Source organism: Sebastes fasciatus, chromosome 18, assembly GCF_043250625.1.
Source record: "Sebastes fasciatus isolate fSebFas1 chromosome 18, fSebFas1.pri, whole genome shotgun sequence".
NCBI lineage: Eukaryota > Metazoa > Chordata > Actinopteri > Perciformes > Sebastidae > Sebastes > Sebastes fasciatus.
This window is the reverse complement of record NC_133812.1, coordinates 19,736,376-19,756,159: the sequence shown is the minus strand read 5'-3', so window position 1 is coordinate 19,756,159 and position 19,784 is coordinate 19,736,376. Positions and strand designations below refer to the sequence as shown.

The following is a 19,784-nucleotide window of genomic DNA, read 5'->3' as shown; positions in this document are numbered from 1 at the left end:
TCCTCCTCCTCCTTCTCCTTCTCCTTCTCCTTCTCCTTCTCCTTCTCCTTCTCCTTCTCCTTCTCCTCCTCCTCCTCCTCCTCCTCCTCCTCCTCCTTCTTCTTCTCCTCCTCCTCCTCCTTCTTCTCCTTCTCCTTCTTCTTCTTCTCCTCCTCCTCCTCCTCCTCCTCCTCTACGTCACAGTCATCCTCTCACCCTATTGGTCAGAGTATTTAGCTGAAGCATTCTGATTGGCTGTCGCTGTTCGGTTCAAAGGTTAGCTTGTTATGTAGCCATCCAGCCGGTCAGTGCTGTGTTTATCTGATGACTTTAGTACAAACAGTGGCTTTAATATCACTCTAACGTGACTCGTCGCTTATTTATCTTACCTATTAACGTTATGCGTGTCTGCTTTGAGCTGCTGACGACGTGGAGATGCTACTAATAGCTGTGTAGCTACCTAGCTTAGCCAGCTAGCTAACTAAGTGTTCTTCCAGGTGACTTGTTGTTGCAGCAGCTGACCTTTGCAGGTACAGCCAGGTAAATGGGTTCTGTAAGAGCTATGGCTTCAACCAGGCTGCTGTGTTTGTTGTCAGCAAACTCAACCACAGCATTAGCAGCTAGAGCAGGTTCAGGTTTGTGCTTCAGGAGAAATGTCTGCAGTTCACCTTCAAGACTGCAGAGCTGCATGTCAGCCTGGGTCATTGATCAGTATGGTACTGATGGGGTTCTGAAGTACACAGAAGAAACCCCCATCCCTACTGTCAGCTCTCCCAGTGAGGTGATGATTAAAGTCCATGCTGCTAGTCTCAACCCTCTGGATATATCTATGAGGGGTAAGTGATCTAATATTAATCATGTGAACAATTACATAATCACTGCACTATTCTCATTTTAACAGTCTCTTCTGCACTATATTCACTTTTATTAATAGTCGTGTATCACAGCTGTTACCCTGCACTATATTCAGTTTTAACAGTTTTCTTCATCTCCTTGTGTTTTTATATCTGGTATATTTTTTTGTACTTTATACTACTAACTTTTTTACTGCCTTTTTACTAACAATTAAATTTTTTTTTATATTACTTCATTTTATTATAAATATAAGAGACCTCTGGTGCAATGGTATATTGAATTTAATAATACATTATATTACCTGTATTCTTTGGCTAAATATTCTGGCCAATAGGGTGAGAGAATGACTGTGACGTATAGTAGGAGGAAGAATAATAATAATAAGAAGAAGACCTCATAGAAATACTAATAAATCAATTTTTTTTTGCATTTTTGATCTACTTGCAAAAAAATATTTAAACTGTATTGACACTTAATTTCTTTTAATAGATCTCAAATACAATCTATGAGATCTATTGAAACACTTTCATAGACTAAGCTCCTGGAGTTACCCTGCACTATACTCATTTTGAACAGTCTCTTCTGCATTTTTTAATAGTCGTGTATCACAGTTGTTACCCTGCACTATATTCAGTTTTAACAGTTTCCTTCATCTCCTTGTATTTTTATATCTGGTATATTTTACTAACTACTACTACTACTAACTTTTTTACTGCCTTTTTACTAACATGTTTTGCACTATGGAACTGTGATGCTGGAAACTTGAATTTCCCTCGGGATCAATAAAGTTACTATCTATCTATCTATCTATCTATCTATCTATCTATCTATCTATCTATCTATAGTATCTATGATCAGTGACCTGTAGTTGAAGTTCTTTTAATATACCTGTTTGCTTTCTTTCCATTTTCAGGTGGTTATGGAGCTAAATTGCTTAAATTGAGAAGGGATCCAATGTCTGTGATGGACACTGACAGTGAGTTTCCTCTGATCCTGGGTCGGGATGTGTCTGGTGTTGTGGTGGACTGTGGGTCTGAGGTCACCCATGTTGTTCCAGGAGATGAGGTAGGAGCTGCGCTGCACACCTCTCTTTTAGAAGACTGCATGTTGTAATATAGTACATCATGTAGAAAATCAGTTTGAGAAACTATTTATTGATAAGGTAATGGACAGTAATGCCATTTTTCGTGGTTCATCCAGCAAATTGAATACCAAAGAAATCAACACTCTTATATTGATGAGAAATAAATCCAATATTGCCATACAACTATCCGGCTCATTGATTTGCAACTCTGTCCAGAATGGTGTATTTACACAGTCTTCCCAACCTGAACAACTTGTTCCGGTCCTGACCTCTTCAAGTGGTTGACAATAAATCTGAGGGGTGGGATGATCAGCAGGAAAAATAACTGATTCTACACACAAATATTAACTTCTTTTTAGATGTTTCTCTAATATTTTATTTTTTCTGTAAAAAAAAAAAAAAAAATCTTTGGTCGACCTGGTCATAAGCCATGGACATACTGGAACCAGTGTAACCACTGATTTTTTTTTTTTTTGTCTGCCACCTCTGAAATCTGTGTAGAACGCTTTAGAATTGTAAACATGACTCAGTGGTACCAGACATTAGAAATATGGAATAAATCATGTAACCTTAATCCCTGACTATTTTTAATTTAGGGATTGCTTTTTTTATTTATTTATTTGTTTTAAATATATTTATTTATTTTTCTTCCTCTGCTTGCCTTTCAAAAATAATATTCTTAATATAACAAATACCTATCTACCATGGTGGCAGGTGACCTGCAAGTTTTACCTTTCACAGCCAACATTTACCTTGCATTTAGCAGGTGGTGGGTGCTAATTTAATAGTAGACATTGCTTCATTTTAAGGGCTCACAAGCCAAAAATGTTGTGTACCACTGATCTAACACACCCAACAATCTTAATAGCGAAATAAATAGCAGCAATAGTATACATTTTAAGGCAACATTGTTGATGTTGAACAAATTCATAGTGTCATCATATTGCCCACGCCTAATGCCCGTAAATCCATAGTCAAGTCATCTACAGACATTTTCTTGGAAGAAAGATCAAACTCTTTCTGCTTGGTCATCACATGAATAATAATCTGAGACATCTACTGTGCTGCCTCCCACACACCTACATTACTGTCTTCCTGCAGATACAAATGTGATTACGCAAATTCAACTTAAAGTGAATGTGATTAAATAATAGGACATCAGTTAAAATATTCCACATACATTATTCTAGTAATCTTATTTTCAGTTTAAAAATATCTTCGGAAAATGGATGATAAGAACGGAAACCGCTGACTGACTAAGAGTTTAATAGCTGATTAATCTGATTCAGAGGAAGAGAGTAGGCGGTTAAATTGAGTTGTGTTCAGCGTGTTAAATGTCATATTTGTGTTCCAGGTGTGGGCTGCTGTTCCTCCGTGGAAACAAGGCAGTCTGGCAGAATTTGTAACTCTAACAGAGTACGAGGTGAGTCACAGAGTTAATGATTTTCATCATCGATTGATCGATAAAATTTACTTTCCTGTTGGTTTGTTTTCAAACAAACGGAAGGAGTTGATTTAGAGCTCTTGTATCACTAAAAGTTGAGAAGAAGTGCACCCTGTTATGTAATCCTGCAGTGTAAGAAGTAATTAAGTTGGTTTGGTTGCTGGAGCCGCTGTGGCACCGACTACAGAGAGACACAAATTGCCCTCTGTTTTCTTCTTCTTTTATATTATTCAGCAGCTACACAGCAGCTCTGATGACTAGACTGAGCTTTCAAATTTATAATTGTAATTCTCGTTATAATTCTAACTCTTGACGTTGGCTGTTTTTTTTTTTTTTTTGCAGGTTTCCCATAAACCAAAATTCTTGAGTCACACAGAGGCAGCGTCCATCCCCTATGTAGCCAGCACTGCGCTGTCTGCTCTTGTCAATGCAGGTGGTCTTTGCAGAGACAGCTCTTCAAATAAAAGGCAAGCAACCAGCCTGATCCTGGATAAGCTTGTATTGAACCCTTCTACCTCTTCACCATTCATACACAGAACATTAGAAGTGGAAAAAGTAAGAAGTCCCTGAATACTTTTATAAAAAGCCATCAAACCTTGAATTCATTCTTTAGAGTTCTTGGAGTTTCTAAAAGTGCTCTTTGTCTGTTAAATCAGTCCAGTCATGCAGACCTTTAACTTTCATAAGACGCCTTTTTCATCACATTCATTTCAGCGGTGAAACTAGTCTTCTGTTTCATTCTAATTGGCATCAAAAGGGTTTTAAAATCCTAGACTTTAAAAATCTAACCTGGTGTGTAATCTAATGGAACTTTTACTCCGCCTTTGGATGTAATAGCTTCCAATCCTGCAAATCCCCTTTCCCCCCCAGAGGCTTCCACTTCTTGAAGTAGCTTCGCTTAAATGAGTCACGCAGTAATTGAATGACCCTCTGGTTGCTGGGTTTTTTCTTTTCCTCCTAGAGTTTTGATCACTGGAGGATCGGGAGGTGTTGGAACATTCTCTATTCAGGTAAAGCAAAGTATTCCACTAGCTGCACCGACATGGGCGTTTGACTCTTTTAAACTCTGCATGAGTGTGAGGCCGCTTGCTGTGTCCGTATTTATATATATATATATAGTTTTCTTCCTCTGTGTGTGCCGCCAGTTACTGAAGGCCTGGGGCGCCCACGTAACTGTTACCTGCTCTCAGAACGCCGAAGGCCTTGTTAGAGGGCTGGGGGCCGACGAGGTGGTGGACTACACAGCGGGAGATGCGCCTGAACAGCTAGAAATGATGGAGAAGTATGTGAAAAAGTGTTTTTTCAAGTAACCAGAGTATCAAATCATATAGCACATTATGTGTAAAGTGGTGACATTGTATTGTTTTTTTATTTAAAAAACAGATCGGAGCAGAATGTTCTTTACTAGCCCCGGGCCCAGACGTATCATTAGAGTCAGGGCCAGTTCGATAAAGGTGCTAATGAAAAGAAATCATCCAGGACTGCGAGACTTGTGTGTGCTTCTCCCTTTTAACCGCCCCCTAAATGTGTTAAACACCTTCCTGTCAACATGGCACAACTGCTCACAGACTCGCTTTCTAGTTTCCACGGAAACCAGGGCTCAAGGCCTTAGTGGATACTGGTTCACCCCACTCCCCGCCCCTGAAACTAAACTGTTAAATCCCGGCTCTAGCTCGAAGACTAAACAGTTTTCCAAGCGTGCTCTTTAAATCAGTGCTAGAGCAGATGATAAAACATGCAATGCTCTCAAAACCACTAAAAGTGTGTGTATGTTTTCAGTATTTTGAGCCTTTCTCCACCCTCTAAGTTAAGTCTGTTTGCACCCTCAGGTTTGACGTGATTTTGGACAACGTGGGCGGGGAGACGGATCGGTGGGCGATGGGTCTGCTGAAGCCCTGGTCCGGGGCAAAGTACGTCACGCTGTTGACACCTTTACTCCTCAACACCGATTCCATGGGCCTGCTGGACGGCATGTGTCAAGCTGGACTCTCCCTGCACTCCAAGGTCACGCAGGTAAGATAAGCAAAACGTTCAATTTCAACCACAGACTGTATATAAGAACTAGACGCAGTCACCGTGACATCACCCATTGGTTTACGAACTGCTGTTTTGAAGCTTTGAGTTTGGTATTTGGCCGTCGCCATCTCGTTTTTTTTGCAACCAGAAGTGACACGAGAGGGTGAAGCTAAGTACAAACAAACCAAACAGCTGAACAAGACGTTTTCAGGCGACCAAAAAGATTTTAATTAACTTTCATGAAGTGAAAACACACTGTGAAAGGGTTAAAGTTCTAAAACGAAAACACGGACACGACCCAGACCGGACAACGCCGTGGTAGCAACCTGTCAATCACAAGGTAGCCACGCAATTGAGACCATAAACTCATGTTTACAATGTTTACTGATGTAATAAATCAAGTGAGAAGTAGGCTCACTTTCTCATAGACTTCTATACAATCAGACTTCTTTTTGCAACCAGAGGAGTCGCCCCCTGCTGGCTATTAGAGAGAATGCAAGTTTAAGGCACTTCCTCATTGGCTTCACTTTTCAGACCCAGAGGTTACCCACTGATTTCACCACAGAATAACAGAGCAGATGTGAAAGATTTATAGTCTGACATTCACATCCACTCGCCTCGCAAACAACCTTGTTTATTTTTTTTTCATAAAATGCCGGTATTTCCCAGAAAGCCATCAGCGTTGGGTGTGGACCACAAGTTCTCCCAACTGAAATACTTAATCCTCAGTGGCATGGAAAGACAATATTGTGTAACGGCTGTACACCTGATCTAGCCAGTAGAAAGCTTTTGTTTACTTCCAGTCAGTTGATCAGATGAATCGTAGTTCAGTTGGGGACGCAACAATCATGTTATAACTTGACTTAGCAGCATAGCATATTTTTCTCTTGGCAAATGTTTATGCTTGTGCTGCAGGCTGTAGTAAAACCTGACTGTGTTCAGGTTCCTCCTGCATGGTGTAAGTTCTCATGTTATTGCATGTACAGTAGGTCCTTGTCCCTCCAGCTGCTCTGTCTAGTGGAGTGCATGTGTAATGAGGGTAGTGGGTGAACAGGCGAGGACAGGCTGGAGCTGCTCAAGGGACTGAGTCAAGTTGTCCTGGGCATCGGTGGTGACAGCACGGCTGCCAGTGTCGGAGTCGGGGTATGCGTGGGTCGGGACTGTGTGGGCGTCAGTCTCGATTGCGATGTGTGTGCGTGCATGTGTTTGCTGCTGAACCAGCAGTATTTGGTGTTTGTGCAGATTGTAGCTGGCTATCTCCCTCCCAGCAAATACCAGTGTTTGTGTGTTTCTTGCCAAGCCTCCGGGCCCCTTTTGTCCCCGGTCGCAGCCAGCTGGTCAGTTTGGCGGGGCTCAGCCTGCAGCAGCAGTCACACCCTGCACTGCCTGGCTCTGGACAGCACGTCCTGTTTCATCTGGGAGATCACAGCACAACTGAGCCCTCTAGTGTTCAACTTCTTGTCAGCACTGACTGATCAGGAAGAGTCTGTTTGTTTTGGGGTTTTTTTTCAAAGCAAGCAGGGATGTAATTACCAGAGGGTAAAAAGGTGTGGCAAAGTCATCCCACATAGAATGTAGAATGATGAAATGTTACGTGTTGAATTTCAAGAGTAGTCCATGAAAGTTCTTTCTTTTCTCATTGTGTTTTAGAGGCTTCCTGGTGCACCCTTTATTGGGATTGTGTGTTTAACATAATTAAACTGGCAAAACAAACAGCTGCATGTCTAGGAACAACAAAACAGTTTCCACAAAGGAATCATTATATGTGAAATCTCTTTGTGAAACTGTTTTAGTAGCTGCCGTACTGTAGGAAACTATTCTATCAGCAAATTTGTAATGATCAGTATTACTTCCATGTAATCCATGCTGTTACTTATCACTTTTAGTATGATGTCTCCAGCATACAATATGTGTATTCTGGCTTTTGTTATGTCTTTGGTTAGTTTTAGGTAGGGATGCACCAATCCAACTTTTTCAGTCCCGATACCGATAGCGATACGTGTTCTTTGGTTTCGGTCAATACCGAGTACCGATCCGATACCAGTGTTTAATTAATAATATCTGCAATGTAACAAATAAATAGATACAAATTTAATTAATTATTTACTATTAAAATAATAAATTGTACACCAATAACTTGGCAAACAAATCTTAAAAATTAATAGAATTACATTTCAGATGTAAACTTTTTTAATGCAGCAAGAAACTGGTTAAGTTAAACAGGAATTAAAATTTCAGTATATCATTATATATATATATATATATATATATATATATATATATATATATATATATATATATATATATATATATATATGAGTATATACATATAGAATTTAATTGGATAGATCGGCCCCATTGTCACCGATCAGCTATTTGAGTCAGTATCGGCCCGATATCCGATCCGGTATCGGTATTGGTGCATCCCTAGTTTTAGGGCTGCAACTAACGATTATTTTCATTGTCGATTAATCTGTCGATTATTTTCTCGATTAATCGATTAGTTGTTTGCTCTATAAAATGGTGAAAAATGTTGATAAATGTTTCCCAAAGCCCAAGACAACGTCCTCAAATGTCTTGTTTTATCCACAACTCAAAGATATTCAGTTTACTGTCATAGAGGAGTAAAGAAACCAGAAGATATTCACAATTAAGAAGCTGGAATCAGAGAAATTTCACTTTTTTTTCTTAAAAAATTACCCAAATCGATTAATCAATTATGAAAATAGTTGTCAACTATTAAATTAATTGCCAACTAATTGATTATTTGTTGCAGCTCTAGTTGTTTTTTGTAACTCACAGTTTTCTGATTCTGACTTTCTACAAATTTCCCACTTTCAGTAGTGAGCTCATGGTATTTTTTTTTATCATTCTGTTTAAACTCTCTTGATCTTTATGAAAACAGAGATCAAATAAGGACTCCTGGGCATCTTTGTATGTAGACTTATTAATATTTTCATACCCAGAAATAACCACCGTGTGTTCTTTAATACCCAGTGAGGTGCATACCTGCCTGACTGCTAATTGTTTCCTCTCCGTTTGCCTCTCAGAACATATTATCAAGTGGAGTCTTCTACCGGTGGGCATTTTATGCGCCAGATGGGCCCGCCCTGGACGAGGTCAGCAGGCTGGTGGATGCAGGGAAGGTACTGAACCACCTCATTACTGGTATCCTACATGCTGGCATACTTGTCATTCAGAACCACTTATGCTGACAGAATGGGGAGATGGAAATCCTCTCATTTGCACACCAATCACAGCCTGTCCGTGGAATTCATGCAGGGATGGAGATCATACAGCAAATGAAATATGAGCATACCAGGGATTCCATACATGCCTGTATTCAAGGCTCCCCCTGGGCTTTGTTAAGGAGCGAGCAGCGCATTCCCCGCTGTGTGCACGCTTGGCTTTCTGGGCGATTGAGTCAGGCGCCAGGAGACGGTGAATGGATTTTTTAAACAGTGCTGAGCAGCCATTCGCAAAAGCGTGTCGGACCTCGGTCCTTTTGTCCCGGGGGGCTTACGGCGAGCGGCACACTCAGACCAGTGGCGGGAAGCTACGCACAAAACACACACGTGCACACTCTCTCTCTCTCTCTCTCTCTCTCTCTCTCTCTCTCTCTCCGTGTCCTATTCTCAGTCAGAAGTGTGGATGGTTTCCAGTGTGACGCCACCGCGCTGCCCATTCATTGTTAACGGCAAGAGATGCTGACCAGAATAACAAGCCTGGCTGCTGGTGTTGTGGGACTAGCACAGGATTGTCCAGCCTCATCACATTCTGAAACCCTCCCACACCTTTTTTCACATTCGCAGCTAGGAAAGCAGAGATGATGGAGCATTAGGAGCCTGCGGACATTTGCTTGTCTAAATTGATTAAAAATGGTGACTATAATTTACCAGTGGTGTAGTCTATCCACCCTAGATGTGGGTCCAGTAGCACTGTGAGGGGTGAGAAGTGAGAAGCAGAGGGGCGTAACTGACATTTGACCATTTACAGTAGAGCCAAAAGAAAAAATCACCGTACTTTGTCCTTGTTTACAATTTTATCTTTAATATTAAAACTTCATAAACATGCGGCTGACAATATACTTAACCCTCTAAGAACCACGATCGTGACCGACTTTACTGTCTTTCAGAGGCTGTAGCAGGTTCAGTTTTAGAGCTAAACTAAGCTACCATTGGTACCAACCATGTCATGCTGCCATGTCGGGAAGGAGGCTAAATAACGCTCCTAAGTTAGGCTAAACTTTGGCGAGGAAAAACTGGCCCCTTGACCTCTGACCTCAAGATATGTGGAAGAAAATGGGTTCTATGGGTACCCACGAGACTCCCCTTTACAGACATGCCCACTTTAAGTTTGGGACAAAAACCAGTGCAGTATAAATGTGTTATTTTCGGCTATTCTAAAATGGTGTTTTTGAATATATCTGCATACTTGCGTCCCTAAACAGTCTTGGAGTAACATAAATTTGGTATCATTGTAAAGCTGAGACTCTTCTAGATCCAGTGAGCTCAACTGTATTCATGTGTGATGATGTTAGTCCCCATAGGAGACATTTCATTGTAGTGAGACCATTTTTTTTTTTTTATTTGACCTCACTGTATAAAATGACCTGTGGTGACCTCTAGGATAATCACAGCCTCATGCAACTTTACAGCCACAAACTACAGACCTAGAGCATTCAGAGGAGGGATGGCTTTCCTAGGTAGATTGACAATAAGGGGGTTTCTTTTTTTCCAGAACAGAAGTGCTCGCCATCCAATTACCGAAAAATGCAATTCTTGCAGAAATCTTAAAATGTCAAAAGTTTTTTTCATACCAAATCACGGCATGTCTTTTTCTGTGGTGTTCCTCGAGGTCTTGGTGTGTTAATGTGGTGTTTTGGAGGGATTATTGATCATTTTTATCAATTCTCGAGTGATAAAAATAATGGTTAAATTTAGCACCAAATCTGTAACAAAACGGCATCAACCCAAAAATTGCTGCAACAAACTTATGAGACATAATAGAGCATGGGAATACCATCATGCACTTCTATCATAATGTTCTAAACCCTATATACACTTTTACAATTTATTTTAATTAATTATTTAATTAAAAAATTTATTAATTAAATTAATTAAAATTACACCCCTCTAGTTCTCACCCCTCGATTGGAGATGGCTAGCTATTCATTTTGTCTGGTTGGGAGCCCTTAATGCGTGAAGTTTCTCCCATCAGCGCATTACAAAGAACAAGTTTTCACAGAAAAATGTAATTGACTTAATCGTCGAACTGTCAACGCTGTAATTCTGCTGTCTAATAAAGCAGTCCGCTCATCCATTTCCCCAGCCCATTAAAGCAAAAGCCAAAGCCGAACGCTATTCATGCCATGTCTGATGTGCTGAAGGTTTAAATATGATCTCTTAATTGTTTCCTGACTTCACTTCCTGATTGATTTTGCGCTCGTATTCATGATGTTTTTTTCTGCTGGTTCACTGCAGATCCTGCCGGTAGTGGAGGCCCAGTTTCCATTTACCCAGGTGCCCCAGGCCTTTCAGAAGTTGGAGCAGGGCCACGCCAGAGGGAAGACGGTCGTCAGGGTGTCCGAGGAGGACGACAGGCAGGTCGAAGAGTGTGTGCAGAGCGGCGGCACGGAGACCGCAGAGTTCCAGCAAGAAGTGCAAGAAACGGCAAAGCAAAACTAGAGACACGAAGCAGAGAGCAAGAACTGAGCGTCTGTGATTCTTCTCAGCTTTACAAGGATACTCTTGACAGCAGCAGACTGTCAAAGAGCAGAGGTGCTGCTGTGGTGCAGCGTGACCTGAGCTTGTAATGGGAGCGTGCCAAAGGCTGCTGCTCTTGTTAAAGCTCACATCTTCCTGTACTGTCTTGGAAGTTTTCACGAGGCGTTTGAGTTATGCTGTGTTCCTGTCATGGTGAAGGTTCTTTAATAAATTCCAATCAGGTCAGCAACCAGATGGTACAACCAGGCTTTTGGTAGCATTCTGATTGCTTTAATTTCGCCAACAAGGAGTTACATAATAAACCAGAAGGGCACTCGGAGAGCCCAGACCTCCGCCTAGGTCAATCTGCTTCAAATTTAATTGGTTATTTCCATTTCCAAGTTTCATGAAAATCTTATCTAATCTAATCTTGCTGACAAACAGACCAACTTAACCTCTTTGGCAGAGGTAAAATAAGGTCATAGTCAGCTGGCAGTGTTCATCAATAGATGTGTTTATCCTCCGGTACCAGGCGAGGCAGATGCAGCGCGATAACACATTTGCATTTTGTTTTTGCATTTGTCCATGTCGCACGTCGTAACCATAGGAATCTTTCCCAATGTCATATTGAATCTCACGTTACTGTATGTGTGTGTGTGCAGCTTACAGTAAAGTGAGCTGACCATAAGTTAGCCATTCAACATTTGGGCAAAAACAAATGATGACATTTGAAATCTGAAGCACTTAGTCTGTACATGAATGTAAACCAAGTCCAGCTCAACGTGCTGTACAGTGTATTAAAGACATTTATTGACAAAAATACTTTTATTATTCTGAAAACAAAAGAGTTTTGTGCTGTGTAATTTTGATTAAACAAAGAAAAAATAGACAAGAGGAACTGTATTTTTTGTTTTTTTCATGTTGTATGCAGCAGGAAAATAAGGCTTTATATATATATATATATTGCATAAAAATATAGAAAAGTGTTAACACTGTTTAAGTTAATTAACTTGAGGCCAACAGATTTATTCAATGAAAAGACAAAAAAATAACCTTGGGATATATTAGTAAGTAAGTGTAAAATATGATGTATTTAAAGTTCAGACTACGCTCTGGGTAGTAATACATTCTTACGGATTTATTCATGTTGACTTCCTCTTTGTGTAGTCGTCCTGCAGCAGCAGAGGTTGAGCATCTCCAATGACGTACTTGTCTTGCAGCTGCATAGCAGAGCCTCTGGTAGAGCCGTTCCTCTGATGATGATAATAATAGTAGGGATCCAGTCCAGCAGCTCATATGTTCTCATATAATCTCCACATCCCACCTTTGTTGTAGTCTATTTGGTTCGAGCGTTTTTAGAATCAGCTGGTTTTTGTCGTAGTGAAGACCCCCTGAAACACACACATGGTTTCTCATTAATTATTAATTTTTTTAAAATTATAATTCTGTACAGTCAAGTTATTTTTTTATTCATTGCAGCTGGGATGAGTTTGTGTTCCATATTATATGTACAGTATATTATTAAAGGCAAATAACACTTATATATGATCACTGGATAGCGAGGCATTCATCTAGGGTCTGATTATATAGTCATATTTTGATTTTTTCATATATTTTGTTTAAAATATAATCATAAGCAATAATATCCAGTATACTATGCAGCTTAGTGCAGAGGACGATAGCTTGCTCACTAACATGATTTAGTCCACAAGGTGTCAGTAATTGACAGTGATGTAAACAAAGTCCCCAGACATAAACACAGTTTTCAGTTGAAGTGAAGCTCCCATAAATAGAAAGCTAAGCTCAAGGTGACTATCCTTTCAGTGCGGTTGGTAATACTGACTTGGTTTGAACAAAAATGTACTGGAGTTGCATGCTAAGTGAAAGTAGGAGTGTAATGAGAGATGCAGCTTGCATTAAAAACAAACTGGGGACACAGAATGATTGAAAATAATGTTAGAATTTTCTTTAACCTGAACATAAAGTATCATATAACCTTCAAATACTTCACTCTCATCATGAAAACATTCAGACATCTGGATCCTCTGTGACAAAACTCATCCCAGCTGCTAGTTCTAGTACTACTAACTATCCAAGTTCTTCTATATAAATCATTAACACTATGCGTCTTGTAATATCGAAGAATAATTCTTTTCTTTAGTTGGTGTGTGTCAGGCCACATATGGATGACTGACCTTTGACGTCCAGGACCAGATCAGCGCTGGGGGTGTAGCGGATGAAGCCCTCAGGCGTGATGCTCCAGAGGTGGTCCTGGTTGTCTGGCAGTGGGGTGAGACCCACGCGGCTTCCAGCCATCGCCACGCTGCCGCTGGGACTCAGGCACAACTCCTCCAGCAGCTGCACACACAGCGAGAGGAGGTCAGTGACATTTAGTTGTTGTTTTTTTTAGAGTTCAATCGGCGTGTGTTTAACATTTAAACTGTCTATTATTTAAATGTGACGTTTCTCATGGGTATAGCCTTCATACCGGATCAATAGACCAAGTGTTTAGTATGATACGGGAGGTTTGTGCCAGTTTCAGTCTCTAGTCTTGTCCTTTGCTGTTTCCCTGATTATGATGTTGAATAAAATGGTCTGTGCTGCAGCACTGCTTGTACCTATTGATCACCTCCGCTTTATACAAAGCTCGCTCATGACTCATTCATAGCGCTATTCACCGGTCGAGCTTTGTCGTAGTATAATCATTATGGTGCTGCCGGTACCTTGCAGTGAAGATGTCCGTTCTGGTAGAACCAGATCTGCTCGAATCCATCCGCCTCCTCCGTCTCTTGGATCCGCAGCAATTTGACATCATCCAAATCGCCGGTCACTGACATCATGAGCCCCGTCTGTCTGTTCCTTACACGGAAGTGCACTCGCTTCTGCTCATGAAAACACACACGAGCAAACACACACGGGATCAGTGAAAAACAGGGTTTATAGTTCTTAGAGAGATGAATATTAAAGAGGACCTATTATGCTCATTTTCAGGTGCACACTTGGATTTCGGGTTTCTACTAGAACATGTTTACATGCTTTAATGTTCAAGAAATGCTTTACTCTTCTCATACTGGCTGTGCTGCAGCACCTCTTTTCACCCTCTGTCTGAAACGCTCTGTTTGGCCCCCGCCCCGAAAAGCCCAGTCTGCTCTGATTGGTCAGCTGGCCGAACCAAACTCTTTGGACTCCGCTTCAGCTCCGCTCTAACTAGCTTTGTTTGAGTGTGTGCCAAACTAGATGCTAGGCAGGTATTATGCAAATGTGTTACTTAGTGACATCACCACATTACGGAAGAAAAGGCGAGACTTCAAGCAAGCCGTTTCAGGCAGTTCAGGAGCAGTGTTTCTTTGGGGGAGAGTAACTCCCTTTTGCATGGACTTTGGGCTTTGTAACTTTGCAGACCTTTTACATGCACAAAAAACAATTATATTGCGCACTAAAGGAAAGGGAACAGCATAATAGGTCCTCTTTAAGATACAAAATATGTCTGTGGCATTTTCTAATCAAAGTCTTTACAAAATGAACACCAAGCTTTAAAGGCAGCTATATTCAGCTCCACACAAGCCAATCTGACAATATGTGACTTCCAGGTGAGTCATTTTTAAAGTAAGAAATGATGTTCTCCACCATATAATTACAAGTGGATGCCTCAATAATCACAGCTGCTGCATACGTAAGTCTTTCACTGTAACAATCATAGAATTAGCTACAATAAGTAGGCTGTTGAGGCTTTCAGTCATACCCGCCAAATGGCAGCTGCTTTTTTTAATGAATACTGTTTGAAAAGGAAATGAATGGCATTTTTTTTTTTTTTCAGTCAAGTCGACGTAACCCAGCTGTTAACTGTTAACTGTTAACTGTTAGACAATAGGTAAAACTGAAAGCTTTGGGCCCTTTGTGGAGCGTGAGGATTTACCTGTATAAGAGGGCGAAGAGATCCAATTTTCTGCCAGCTGCTGAACTTGCGCCAGTCAGGCACCTCGCCAGGTTTCAGCAAAATCTGAGGACCCCGATAGTTGATTCCCTCGTATAATACCCACCTGTAGACAAAAACACAGTCAAGTTTTAAAGTCAAGGGCTGTCAAAGTTAACGCTATAATATGTTAACACAAATTTGTTTTAATGCCACTAATTTCTTTAACGCATTAACGCAAATTGCAATTTTTAAGTTGTAGCGGGATCAGTTTTTAAGCTAGAGTGAAGATACTGGCATCATATGAAACTAGAAAAACCTAATGAATCCATTGATACCAACCATGTCATACTAGCTTGTCATGTAGGAGGCTAAATAACGCTACAAATTTACTCCAAATTTTGGCAAGGAAAAACTGTCATGGCCATTTTCAAAGGGGTCCCTTGACCTCTGACCTCAATTTGTGAATGAGAATTGATTCTATGGGTATTCACGAGTCTCCCCTTTACAGACATGCCCTCTATATGATAATCACATGCAGTTTGGGGCAAGTCATAGTCAAGTCAGCACACTGACACACTGACAGCTGTTGTTGCCTGTTGGGCTGCAGTTTGCCATGTTATGATTTGATCATATGTGTTTATGCTAAATGCAGTACCTGTGAGGGTTTCTGGACAATATTTGTCATTGTTTTTTTTGTTAATTGACTTCCAGTAATACATATATACATACATTTGCATAAAGCAAGCATATTTGCCAACTCCCATGTTGATAAGAGTATTAAATACTTGACAAATCTCCCTTTAAGGTACACTTTGATCAAATACAAAATGTGCGAATAATTTGTGATTAATCATGATAAACTATGGACAATCATGCGATTAAACGCGATTAAATATTCTAATGGATTGACAGCCCTAATAACTTGTGATACTTGTAAGAAGAGTCTTCTTTTGACTCGTAGCTGTACTATTTTTGAGTCCTCTCTTCCGTGCAGCACTGTGCCAAAAGGTAATCTCCTAAAATGTGCCGAGCTTCACGGCCGTCCAATTTGTCTGTCACACTAAATGTTGCTTTTAACTCGGATCTCAATGGCCCTGTTGTTTGGCTGATTGCCCGTCTCTCCTGCAGTAGGAATGTGCCACTCCAGAGACAGCTTTGGCTCACTGGGAGCCCTGTATTTCCTCAGCACTGGTTCACACCTGCAGACTAAATCTCGCACATCAGCAGCAGGTTTCCATCACCGCATCCATCTGTCAGTGCTGTCATACGGAAGATGCGCTGACGCTGCACTCTGCATCCAATTAGTTTGAATCTACGAAACATTATGTCTGAGCATACAAGCCAAAAACTGCTGCATATGCAGTCTTAAACAAAAATAACTTCACCACCTGGATAACAATAAATATTGAAAATGTAAAAGAACACCAAAAAACGTATTTATACACCTCGACATTGCATCTTCTATTATCTCTAAACTATCATCTTTAAGTTTAAGCACCTCGTTTTGTCCCCTTTAACACCTAAGTCTGTGAGTTATTGTTGAAGTAGACGCTACATGGGTGTGGTTTGCCACAAGCAAAGCACTAAGCTTAAGAACATATTTGACACGTCAGCTTGGCAGTTGATAACTGTTGAATTCTAAAGACATTAAAAATAGATTAAAAAACAACAGGGATTCAGAAGTGGAGAATCAGCAGGGGCGAGTGAAGGACGCGTGTGTGGAAAATGAAGGATATTATTCTGTTTCATGCGTTCCTAGCAGAGAAAAACGGCTTTGACAGCTCAGTGGGTTCACTCCCCGGCAGAAACACACACACAGGCTGTTACGCATGAACCTGTCAAACTCACACCAAGAGGAGAACTTGGCTGAGTCGCTGCTTTACATTCCTACCAGTTACCACGCAGCAGCTGTAATGTACTCACATGCCTCCCTCCACCAGCACAGACTGGACTCTGCTGCAGCCTCCAGCCAGCTGAAGGTTGACCGATCCGTCTGTCAGGACCACCCTCTTCCCCCACAGACCGCTCCGCTCAAACAGAGTGATGGACGGCACTGAGAACTCCTGCACAGCGAGAGGGGAGAAGGAGAGAGGAGAAAGTACATTAAGGAACGGAGGGGGCAGAGAACTGCGGGTCATGTAGGTTGAAATTAAAGTGATTCTTGAGGTTACCCTGGAAACGGACCACTCGCAATTTTGTGCTCTCTGGCATTTTTTGTCCTCTGTTGACTTGTAACAGATGGGCTGCTCTCTAAATGGACATTTACATCTTATCATTAGCCTTTGCATCGTCTAGGGTACCTGGTTGGATAAAGTCGTGGGTTGCTAGCACTGAGTAAAGTTTTATTAATATGAACATTATATGTAAGGGATAATGTACAGCGAGCTAGTCATTGTTGTGAAATAAACCCCGACGTGAAGCATAGGTTGCCGCGTTGCCCTGAAGGGGTTTATTTCACAACAACGACTCGCTAGCTGTACCTTATCCCGCTTATTACACGGCTACTTTCTTAATAAATCAATAATTTGACACAAAAATGGTCCACCAGAGTCCGACATCGGAACTGCGTCCATAGCAACGGTCTGTTATACATAGCAACGGTTTGCTATAAAGAAACAACAGACCGTAGAACGCCGTGATTGACCAATCAGAATCAAGTATTCAACAAAGCCGTGTAATAAGTATCGATACATTAGACTTTTATACATTTATCAACCAAAAATGGTCTTTTCTATCATTGTGCTCATTTTAAAAAAGAACGGCCTAGCATGAAAAGTACTGTTGGAAGTGTTGCATTGTGGGTAATGTAGGCATCATTTTTTTGTAAGCTTTTTTATTTATGGACTCACTTAGACTCTGTTCTCTAAGATACAGAATCGTTTTATCATACAATATCAATGGATAAGCCAGAGAACAAGCCTCAATTTAATCAGAAATCTAAAAGCAATATTTTTACGTGAGGGGAAAGAAAAAAAAAACATTAAAAAATAATAGAAAGAAAAGGAAGAGAAAATAAATAAATTAAAAAATAACAGCAAGGGGAAACAGACAAAATATTATTATTAATAATAATATCCCAGATTTCAAAATCAAGGAGGGCAAAATACTAACATGCCCTTGTTTAATTGGCTCACATCATAATAGACATACGCTTATTCATTTTGCCACGGAGCCTTCTTCAGAGCGTTCTGAGCGAGTATTTTGTCCTCCTTGATTTGAAATCTGGGATGTACTACCCAATCACATTTTTTATATTGTAGGAGTGCAATGCTAAATTAGCAGAGTTCTCTTTTCATACAATAATATTGATTGTAGCAGCTTTTAATATATCGTGTTTCTCCACCTTTAAAACAGTCCAACAATGCAATAAATCCTTGACACCTTAATGTCCAAATTCAAGCCTCTAATGACCACAAATTGTAGTGGACCAACCCCAAAAGGGAGTGTGTGTTATAATAATGTAAAATAGAAAATAAACTTACAAAGCCAGCAGTCTGTAGCGACAGGATGGAGGAGCTGGCGTTGACGCAGCCCATCGCTCTCAGGTCTGGGTAGCTCCCCACTTCTAATACGTACATCCTGCCAGTGAAGTCCCGGCCCTCAAATGCCAGCCAGCTGAAAAACACCGATATACACACATGAGTGGAGCACAAAATGAGCCTCACGTTCTGGATTGATGAAGAAATATGACCAACGTTTAAAACTATTTGCATAATGAAGGCATCAAATGGTTCATAAACACATTTAATTGTGTTTAAATTATTCATGCTTTAAGGATGAACAGCGCGACAGGTATGCACAGGACTTATTAATATGGATACCGCAGCATAAAGAATGTAATATGTACTGTATATCACAAGCTGCTGCCATATTTTAAAGTAAGTGGAGCAGTGGCAGCCTGCAGCAGATCTGCAGTACCAGAGATACTTTTCTAAAATGAGCAATATGAAGCTACAATTGTATCACATCACCTCTGGGAAATCTATAAAACCTAAAATCTGCCTTTGCATGATGGTGCAAAGTCTTTCAAGCACTTTCGATTCAACTCGAAATAACCGCAGTGAGATCTTTTGTCCACAGCGTGCAGTATTACTCACCTTCCAGCCAGAACCTTGCACGAGGCCACAGAGACGCCGTCCTGCAGGGAGGCCACGCTGTCCTCAAGAGGGACGACGGAGCCTTCAAACCCTGGATCAGAGAAAAGCTGCACCTGGGGCACGCACAGCAAGACAATAAGGCTGAGTCATCCACTCACACTCTCCCATCAGATAAGACGGATGCTATCTCAAGATTAGATGTGTTATTTCATCCTCGTTTCAATCACCTACCTTAAACTTGGCTGCGTTCTCGAAATCATCCTGAAATGAAACAAAAGAGATTAATTTACATGCACTGAACCACACACAAAGACAGTCATCAGACATGGGTTTATTTGTATATTAATATTATGTAAACACCACAGCGGTGGCCAATGTGCACAGGTGGGAAAGACTAAATAAATTAGAATTTAAGCTAAATTATTAACTGTATAATTTGTCTTAAATTTTTACCGCCACTTAAAGATGCAGTGGGTAGAAATGGAGCAAATATGATTTAAAAAAATATATTTTTATACGTTTTTTAATGGTCACTATATCCTGACAGTAGTGCATGAGACAGGTAATCTGAAAAAAATAGTGCCTCCGGTGTCCTCTGATGCTCCTAATGGCATCTGCAAGATTTCACAGATCGGAGGAAAACAACCAATCAGAGCCGTTGTCTCTGAGCAGCTGTCAATCACTCGCA

General features: G+C 40.7%; 2 protein-coding genes across 2 annotated transcripts in view; one reads left to right on the top strand and one right to left on the bottom strand.

The window, feature by feature from the left end:
- The first annotated feature begins 253 nt into the window (after positions 1-253).
- Positions 254-11,978, top strand: LOC141756307 (NAD(P)H oxidoreductase RTN4IP1, mitochondrial-like). Its single transcript, XM_074615934.1, has 9 exons — positions 254-815; positions 1,748-1,899; positions 3,273-3,341; positions 3,705-3,829; positions 4,324-4,372; positions 4,508-4,644; positions 5,192-5,375; positions 8,429-8,524; positions 10,862-11,978. Exons 1-9 carry the CDS (start codon positions 524-526, stop codon positions 11,063-11,065), a joined length of 1,308 nt encoding a protein of 435 aa, XP_074472035.1. The 5' UTR covers positions 254-523; the 3' UTR covers positions 11,066-11,978.
- Positions 11,865-19,784, bottom strand: part of LOC141756306 (uncharacterized) — a 28,855-nt gene continuing 20,935 nt past the window's right edge. Inside the window, exons 16-23 of the mRNA XM_074615933.1 lie at positions 19,328-19,357; positions 19,097-19,209; positions 18,482-18,614; positions 16,923-17,062; positions 15,000-15,123; positions 13,807-13,965; positions 13,279-13,441; positions 11,865-12,474 (exon numbers count right to left, since the gene is read on the bottom strand). Coding sequence (XP_074472034.1) covers positions 12,386-12,474; positions 13,279-13,441; positions 13,807-13,965; positions 15,000-15,123; positions 16,923-17,062; positions 18,482-18,614; positions 19,097-19,209; positions 19,328-19,357 — 951 coding nt within the window. The 3' untranslated portion in view covers positions 11,865-12,385. The remainder of the gene's footprint in view (positions 12,475-13,278; positions 13,442-13,806; positions 13,966-14,999; positions 15,124-16,922; positions 17,063-18,481; positions 18,615-19,096; positions 19,210-19,327; positions 19,358-19,784) is intronic.